At 43.7% G+C, this 9,465-nt stretch overlaps 1 protein-coding gene across 2 annotated transcripts in view; it reads right to left on the bottom strand.

Moving 5' to 3' along the window:
* Positions 1–8,242, bottom strand: part of MIX23 (mitochondrial matrix import factor 23) — a 64,011-nt gene extending 55,769 nt beyond the window's left edge. For both annotated transcript variants that reach the window (XM_045000855.1, XM_045000858.1), the window contains exon 1: positions 8,225–8,242. In XM_045000855.1, the coding sequence (XP_044856790.1) occupies positions 8,225–8,227 (3 nt within the window). In that variant the 5' untranslated portion in view covers positions 8,228–8,242. The remainder of the gene's footprint in view (positions 1–8,224) is intronic.
* Between the last annotated feature and the right edge of the window lie 1,223 nt (positions 8,243–9,465).

The following is a 9,465-nucleotide window of genomic DNA, read 5'->3' as shown; positions in this document are numbered from 1 at the left end:
GGACCCCACAAAGATCATTGTCAGTCAGGTCCAGGGTGAAGTGGCTGGTGTAGAAAGCCCTGGCCCTTTCCTGCTTCTCGGCTGGATCCTTAAGAGGGGTGCTGTCCTTTGCCAAGAGACACGTGATGTGCTTTTTGGCACCCTTCTTTCTCACCAGGGCATAGAAGGAGTGAGAACTGCACTCCATCTCCTAAAGGAACTGGATGCAGGATCAAACAACACTGCCCAGAGCATGATAGTTATTGAGGGCCTGAAGTTCATCCCGCTTCTCCTGACACTCTCTGAAGGATAGGTCCCTGGAGTGAGAGGCCAAGTGCCTGTCCAGCTCCCAAACCTCCTGCTCCAATTGCTCCATAACTACACCCTTCTGTTGACTGCCCCGAATGTAGTCACAGCAGGAGAGCTTGGCACTTATTTCCCCACATCCCAGCACCTCCACCCCAAGGAAAGATATGTCTCTGCCCCTGCCTGGCCAGCCAGAACTCATGGAAGGATGCCATGAAGCCCCTGTCCAACAGGCTGTTACTGAAATGCCAGTAGGCCAGTCCCAGCCTCTCAGGTGTTAATGAGCCCATAATGGCCACCAAGTGGTGGTCCGAAAATGGCCTAGGCCTGACACTGAAGGAGGGGGCCTATAAGACATTAAACCTGGAAACAAAAGCAGTCCAGCTGGGAGTGCCACAATCAAGTGTACTCCACCTGGACATAAGTGATAGTTGTCTGGATGATAGACATGGCAGACGTCCACCAGGGAGTGATGGTCAACAATCTCCTTGACATTTGTAGTAGCCTGGCATTTCTCTTTCCCACTGCAGTCCTGCATGTTCAGGACAGTGTTCAAGTCCCCACTCAGGACAAGGGACTTGTGAGGATCCAAGGTGCTGAGGAAGGTAGACATCTGCAGATAGAACCATACCCACTCTGGGCCTGGCATTATGGCATATATGTGAACAAAGATGAGGCTCACCCCTCCACACAGACCTGGAGGTTTCTAAATAAGGGACTCTGATTGGTTTTGATAGTTTGTTTTGCATAATTAATTTCAATTTTAAAGTGTATTATACCTCATTTTATAGACTCATAGACATTAAGGTCAGAAGGGACCATTATGATAATCTAGTCTGACCTCCTGTGCAACACAGGCCACAGAATCTCACCCATCCACTCCTGTAACAAACCCCTAACCTATGTCTGAGTTACTGAAGTCCTCAAATTGTGGTTTAAAGACCTCAAGGTGCAGAGAATCCTCCAACAAGTGACCCGTGCCCCATGCTGCAGAGGAAGGGGAAGACCCCCGCAGGGCCTCTGCCAATCTGCCCTGGAGGAAAATTTCTTCCCAACCCCAAATATGGCGATCAGTTAAACCCTGAGCACGTGGGCAAGACTCACTAGCCAGCACCCAGGAAAGAATTCTCTGTAGAACTCAGATCCCACCCCCTCTAACATCCCATCATAGACCACTGGGCATACTTACCTGCTGATAATCAAAGACCAATTAATTGCCAAAATTAGGCTATTCCTTTATACCATCCCTTCCATAAACTTATCAAGCTTAGTCTTGAAGCCAGATATGTCTTTTGCCCCCACTGCTCCCCTTGGAAGGCTGTTCCAGAACTTCACTCCTCTGATGGTTAGAAACCTTCATCTAATTTCAGGTCTAAACTTCCTAGTGTCCAATTTATTCTTGTGTCCACATTAATTCCTCTCCCTCCTAATATTTATCCCTCTGATATATTTATAAAGAGCAATCATATCTCCCTTCAGCCTTCTTTTGGGTTAGGCTAAACAAGCCAAGCTCTTTGAGTCTCCTTGCATAAGACAGGTTTTCCATTCCTTGGATCATCCTAGTAGCCCTTCTCTGAACCTGTTCCAGTTTGAATTCATCCTTCTTAAACATAGGAGACCAGAACTGCACACAGTATTCCAGATGAGGTCTCACCAGTGCCTTGTATAATGGTACTAACACCTCCTTATCTTTACTGGAAATACCTCACCTGATGAGTCCCAAGACCGCATTAGCTTTTTTAATGGCCATATCACATTGGCAGCTTATAGTCATCCTGTGATCAACCAATACTGTGAGGACGTCCTTCTCCTCTTCTGTTACTTCCAACTGATGTGTCCCCAATTTATAACCAAAATTCCTGTTATTAATCCCTAAATGCATGACCTTGCACTTTTCACTATTAAATTTCATCCTATTACTATTATTCCAGTTTACAAGGTCATCCAGATCTTCCTGTATGATATCCCGGTCCTTCTCTGTGTTAGGAATACCTCCCAGCTTTGTGTCATCCGCAAACTTTATTAGCACATTCCCACTTTTTGTGCCAAGGACGGTAATAAAAAGATTAAGTAAGATTAGTCCCAAAACCAATCCCTAGTAACCTCCCTCCAGCCTGACAGTTCACCTTTCAGTATGACCCGGTGTAGTCTCCCCTTTAACCAGTTCCTTATCCACCTTTCAATTTTCATATTGAGCCCCATCTTTTCCAGTTTAGCTAATAATCCCCCCTGTGGAACCATATCAAATGCCTTACTGAAATCGAGGTAAATTAGATCCACTTCATTTCCTTTGTCTAAAAAAATCTGTTACCTTCTCAAAGAAGGAGATCAGGTTGGTTTGGCACGATCCACCTTTTGTAAAACCATGTTGTATTTTGTCCCAATTACCATTGACCTCAATGTCCTTAACTACTTTAAGTATCAGAGGAGTAGCCATGTTAGTCTGGATCTGTAAAAGCAGCAAAGAGTCCTGTGGCACCTTATGGACTAACAGACGTATTGGAGCATGAGCTTTCGTGCATCCAACGAAGTGGGTATTCATACACGAAAGCTCATGCTCCAATACGTCTGTTAGTCCATAAGGTGCCACAGGACTCTTTGCTGCTTTTACTTAACTACTTTCTCCTTCACATTTTTTTCCAAGACCTTGCATACTACAGATGTCAAACTAACAGGCCTATAGTTACCCGGATCACTTTTTTCCCCCCCTTTCTTAAAAATAGGAACTATGTTAGCAATTCTCCAGTCGTATGGTACAACCCCTGATTCATTAAAAGTCCTTGCTAATGGGCTTGCAATTTCATGTGCCAGTTCCTTTAATCTTCTTGGCTAAAGATGATCTGGGCCCCCCGATTTTGTCCCATTAAGCTGTTCAAGTTTGGCTTCTACCTCAGATGTGGTAATATCTATCTCCATAGCTTCATTCCCATTTGTCATCCAAGGTTGTCCCCTATAACCATTTCTTCTATGAGGTCCTCACTACTCACCAAAACCAAATCTAAAATGGCATCCCCTCTTGTTGGTTCTTCAACTACTCGGTGAAGGAATCCATCAGCTATCGCATCCAGGAAAGTCTGAGCCCTATTATTATTACTAGCACTTGTCCTCCAGTCTATATCTGGGAAGTTAAAGTCTCCCATGATCACACAATTTCCCTTAATGTTTACTTCATTAAAGAGGTCTCTATCCATATCGGATCCTGGCGGTCTGTAGCACACCCCAAGCACTATCTCAGGGGAGGCTCTAGTAGCTTTCTTTCCCAATGTGATTTTTGCTGAGACAGACTCTGTCTTATCCATTCCATCACTTCTTATTTCTTTACAGTCTACCTCATCATTGATATACAATGCTACTCCACCACCTTTGCCTTTATTTCTGTCTTTCCTAAACAGCACATAGCCTTCAATACCTGTACAGCAGTTATGACTACTATTCCACCAAGTTTCTGTTATCCCTATAATATCTGGTTTCACTTCCTGCACCAGTAGCTCTAGTTCCTCCATTTTGTTACCTGGGCTCCTCGCATTAGTGTACAAACATCTTAATTTTTGCCGTTTGGCTTCATTGACATTCTTTACCCGATTAGGCACAGACATTCTACCACCAGTATCACCTATTAGACTGGTATCTACACTACCCTTCCTCCTAATGTCCATTCTCATACCCACGGCTGTATCCTTTCTTACTTAGTTTTCTTCCTTCTCAATGTTAAATTCCGGCGTGGAGATTACCTGGACATCTCCCAACCATCTCCCCCAAATTCCTAGTTTAAAGCTCTCTTAATCAGTTGTGTCAGCCTCCATCCTAGAAGTCTATTTCCCTCCCTACTGAGGTGAAGTCTATCCCGAGAGAACAGTCCTCTGTCCATGAATGCTTCCCAGTGGCCATACATCCCAAAGCCCTCCTTATAGCACCACTGCCTGAGCCATCCGTTGATCGCCATAATCTTGTCACAGCTTTGTTGCCCTTCTCTAGGAACAGGCAGAATCCCACTGAAGATCACCTGAGCCTCGATTTCCTTAAGTGTCTTCCACAGCCTGGCATAGTCTCCCTTGATATGTTCCAGCAAGTATATAGCTGTATCATTTGTTCCCACATGAAGGACGATCAGCAGATTCTTTCCCGCTCCCATTAGGATCCTTTTCAGCCTCAGGTCCACATCCCGTATCTTAGCACCTGGCAGACAGCACACCCTTCTGTTCTCCGGATCAGATCTAGTTACAGGCCTATCTATTCCTTTCAGTAAGGAGTCCCCAATCACGTAGACCTGCCTTTTCCTGGTGATGGTGCAATTCTCCGGTCTATCCCCTCTGGCTGCAAGTCGTCTTGATTTCTATTGTCCCTTGCAATCCTCCGCAACCCATCCCATATCCTCCTGGGGCTCATATTTAGTGTTATCTCCATTGACTCTTCCCCTCTTCCTATAGGACTAGCTGCTCTTCTCTTCTTCATTGCCCTCTCACCTTCAGCAACCACCTGCTGTGCCCCTTCTTCATTTTCCAACTCTGCAAACCTGTTCCTGAGCTCTATTTCTCCTTCACTAGCCCGTCTTTTCCTCTGCCTGGTTCTCTTAGTCACATGCTTCCACCGTCCACTTTCCTCACCCAACAGTCTCCCCTCAGAATTCTTTGGTCCTGCTTCCGTCTGCAAGTCTGAGCTTTTCCCTTCAGCCTCCTCATGTCTTTGCTCCATCATCCACTCGAACTCCCCTTCTAAACTCAACCAGAGTTTCCATCTGCATCTCCAATCCTCTGATCTTTTCTTCCATCAGCTCTATCAGGCGGCACTTCATGCAGATTAAACTCTTTTCAGGTACCTCCTCCAGGATCACATATGTGCCGCAGCTTCCACATCCAGTCATCTTCATTGTGTCTTTCACTGCTGCCTCTGTATCGGTCATAACCTTCCCACCTAAAACCTGTTAGTCCAGGAAACACAAACCAAACCACCACCACCCACAGCAAAACAAACCCCCAACGGGCACCAGAACACCGGCAGAACACCACCCACTCCCTTCACTAGCCTGTCAGTTCCTCTGCCTGGCTCTTTTAGTCTCCCCCGCAAACTCCCCTTGTGAACTCCCACTGAAACTCCCCTGTTTACAGCTCTGTTTGCTGGCTCCTGTGCTACTGCAGCTGTCTATGCCGCTGCCTGACTGGCTGGCTACCTTTATAGGACCCCTAAGCAGAGAAGCCCCACCCCCTAATCAGGGGGCAGCTTCTCTCCCAGAACACTGCCCCAACCAGCCTCCACACATATAACTACAAAATACAATACATAAAATACAAAAACCTTCTCCTCCAACAGAACTCCCACTGAAACTCCCCTGTATACAGCTCTGTTTGCTGGCTCCTGTGCCGCTGCAGCTGTCTATGCCGCTTTAACTTTTTTGTTTATGAATCTTAGTTAATAAGTTCCTAAAGTTTTCCATGAAACTTAACAAACCAAGGTCTCTGGATACCAAACCCCAAACATTGTTTAAAACTATTTCATGTTGGACAGTTTCAGAGTCATGTTAACACCTTTAACTCTTTAGGCCTATATAATTTCATCTACATTTATACATTTTTGGTGTCACTGGGAGGGCTTAAAGATTTAATATATACTCGACCATTGGTTTGCTTAGCAAACAGAACAAATGGATGATTTCAGAGTTGGCTTGAAAGCAAAGGTTGAAAATTATTGGGAATTCTAAGAGTAACACACTTTTTCCTATCAGTGCTACAAGGATTTACTTTCATTTTGTTTGACACTTTTTAATATTTCCTTATTTAAATAGTGTTTTATTTCCTCTTCCCCTTTTTATTTATGATCTGTGGGGGGTTTTCCCTTGTGTTTTGACTTAGAATGTTGTTGCACCATTTGCTTTCTTGAGGACAGTAATATTTGTAATCCAGTGTCTTTTCCAGAAAGACCTCTCAAAAGAGCAAAGTAAGTGATGGAACTCCTCCTGCTGCTCCAGAAGTCCAGGGAGATATGATTTCTTTACCCTCAGGTGTAACCCCTTTAAAAGATTATTCAAATTGTTCAAGCAGTTTTAGTTCTGAGGCTGTTCACCCCTTATAGTAGCTAATTCAGGTGGATGGGACAAATATGGATTTGTTGGAGAAGGAGTGTATATGAGAGTGTTCCCAGAGATGCAGATTCTGTTGAGGTACGGCTTGCACATAAACAAAAGTTAGATTTGTTTGAGAGTAATTATGCAATTTTGCAAAAGTACTGGTTGTGTAAAAAGGAGAAACAGTTTGCTGTTTGTGCAAGGTTTGGCAGCTAATACCTGTTCATCAGCCTAATGCATAGAGGTCAGTTACACCGTCCAGTTCCTAAGAAACAGCTTGTATTACAGAATTGTAGGTTGAGAGGAAGAGTAGGTATGCTTCAAACAGAACTAGGAAGGATGTTGAGAGAAAAGGGTGAGGAATTGGCTTTTTTTAAAGGGGATTTTGAAGGTGGCACAGGAAGGACTGGCCAAAAGAAACTCTGAGTACGTTAATTTGGCGTCTCAAATGAATGTGTTGAAAAAGGAAGGAGAGAATGTGACTCATGGACTCCTTCGTGCCAAGAGGCAGAGAGCACAAGGTACATAGGGTTTTGCAGGGATCCCCTGGGTGAGAAATATTCATAAGAGTTCATCAAAGGCTGGCATGTGAGGTCTGTACTGAGACACAGTAGCTCATTGATCCTCATAATCACTGCAAAATGTATGCATGTCTGGATAATATTTAAGCAGTTGCATATCTATATGGAAAATTATATTCTTATTAGATGACATACCTCAGAAATGTTCCTTTCAGGCAGGAGGTAACATGTCTGGCAATTTGGGTATTGTATGCCTCACATTGTATGCTGATCTGCATACTAAGTCAGTTGCAAAATGAAAGATTGTGAAAACAAAAAACCCCACAAAAATGATGAAACAAACAGCAGGGGGCATCCTGTTTATGAATAAGACAAAGGTTAGAACTAATATTTCTTGGGGGAGGGGGTGGCAAAGAAACAACAAATTCTTCATCTGGGAGTCAAGCTGACAATGTACTTGTCTCATGAGACAGAGGATCACAGCAAGCCTGGCTGTAAAGCACTGCTAGGATTTTGGGTGAGCAATATTCTACAATACACGAGAATATCTTGTTAATGAAGTCTAGGCTCTAGAACATGTGTTAGGATTTTGTTTTATATGTAACCATTTGTATCCAATACTTCTACTTCCTACTGCTTGAATCTCAGTGCTTTGTCCACCCAATTTAGGCGTAATCAGTTTTTGCCTTTATTTATACAACTTCAGATAGAATTACTGTCACTTATAATATCCAAACATACATGTATGGAAGACAATACCCACAGACAAGATGGAATTGGTAAGTTGCCCAAGTTACCACATTCCAGGGCACCAGCAAGTCCTCCTAGAATTCTTGATGATTGTCATCTCCTCTGATCCTTCAGTCCCATCCTTTGGTTTCTGGTCTGGTGTTTCTTTAACTTGGGCCGTCTTCATTTGGATCTTTTATATATTTTTATGTTACAGATTGGATAAAAGTTTCTTAATCAGCTTTTAGCTGAACACCCCTTTCTTTTTAATGTAACCTGGACATTACGCATGCACAAGCCTCATTACCCAACTTCTGCACTTTTGCTGCTGGCTTTGCAGTTTCTGAATCACATTGTTTTATGTCACCCTGTTCCTGCACATTCCCAGAAAAAAGGGATTTTATACTTATTATATGCTTGTGTACCTCATTTAGCTTCCAACATGATGCATTATTTATCGTGCCAGTAACATTATTATTTTAAACAAGTCAGCAATTTATATCAAAGATGAAGTTCCAAGCATGCATTCAAGCCAGACAAGACCTCGGCCTAAGTGTTACCTCACTTAAACTCATTCACTATCCATAATTACAAACCATTAAAATATAACTAACAATGCTTTCAGTCTTACCATTAGCAACCCATCATGTTTGTTTCAGTATATGACTGGGTAACAGGGTTCCCACTCAGCACTAGCATGCCTCCTTGCATGCCTCTGGGACGGTAGCTCTCACTGCATCAGGTGCCCCCTTGGTGCTCATTGCTTGCTCTAGTCTTCTGGTCCTCTGGCTAGGTCACCATTTATCCCACCCTTTCTGGAGTTACAAAGTCAAACAGCACAACTGTCCAAATGCCGTCTCCAGACAGTGTTTTGTCCCACCTAGGTGGTCTATGTCACTCTACCAGTGGGTGGCAGGGAAACCCAGGCCCATCCAACACACCAGGTTCCAGCACAGGGTCCCCACAATCAGCAATCCAGGTCTGCTCAGTCCCAGTCCTGTTGCTGTTTCCCTGGCCTCCTTCCTACTCAGCCTATCATCTTGCTTGTTTTAGATTTACTACTGGAGCTTATTCTATGGCTGCTTCACCCCTCCTAGCTTCTTGCCAAACTCCTTATGAAAGGGTAGGATCCCAGGGCTTACTCATCCCCTAGATTTCTTCCTTGTTCCCGATGACCTCCCTTCTCTCAGGGAGTGACTGTATCCTCCTTCCACTGCAGCTCCCTCTGTTTCAATCTCCTGGCTTTACTGTGCTGTCCAAGTCCATTTCCAGCTGGGCTTCACTTTTAATTAACATTGGCCCTCCCTCTTTCAGGTGACACCAGGTAATCTAATTGGCCTCTCAGGCCTTTGTTAACCCTATTGGGGCTGGTGTGGGGTGTACACCCCATCACATTATGCTATTCTGTTCTACCCTTTAATCTATTAAGGAGAGTTTTGGAGAGCATGCTATGATTGTTTAATGCCAACATTGCTTTTATCTTCTGCAAACATAGGTTGGTCAAAGCTCTTTTTCATTCAAAGTCCAGTTCTATTTGTGAATCATTACAAAAAAACCTGACCTGAAGAAGAGCTCTGTGTAGCTCAAAAGCTTGTCTTATTCACCAACAGAAGCTGGTCCAATAAAAGATATTACCTTACCCACCTTGTCTCTATTACAAAAAAAGTCATTTCAAATTTTGCTGTGTTACGTTTTGAAGGGTGCCTCAATTTTAGGGCTTTAATATTCAGTTGTTTTTAATGTACCCCAACAAGGTGGATTGGATTGGATCTGTGCCAATATCCGAACAGGAAAACAAATATTTGTCTTTTTACAAAATGGGTGGAGTGCTTTGCAGCCCCCAGTGAAACTTTTGTCATCACATTTCTTTTG

Source organism: Mauremys mutica, chromosome 1 (genome assembly GCF_020497125.1).
Source record: "Mauremys mutica isolate MM-2020 ecotype Southern chromosome 1, ASM2049712v1, whole genome shotgun sequence".
NCBI lineage: Eukaryota > Metazoa > Chordata > Testudines > Geoemydidae > Mauremys > Mauremys mutica.
Note: the sequence above shows the minus strand (reverse complement) of the source record. Positions and strands in the feature narration are given on the sequence as shown.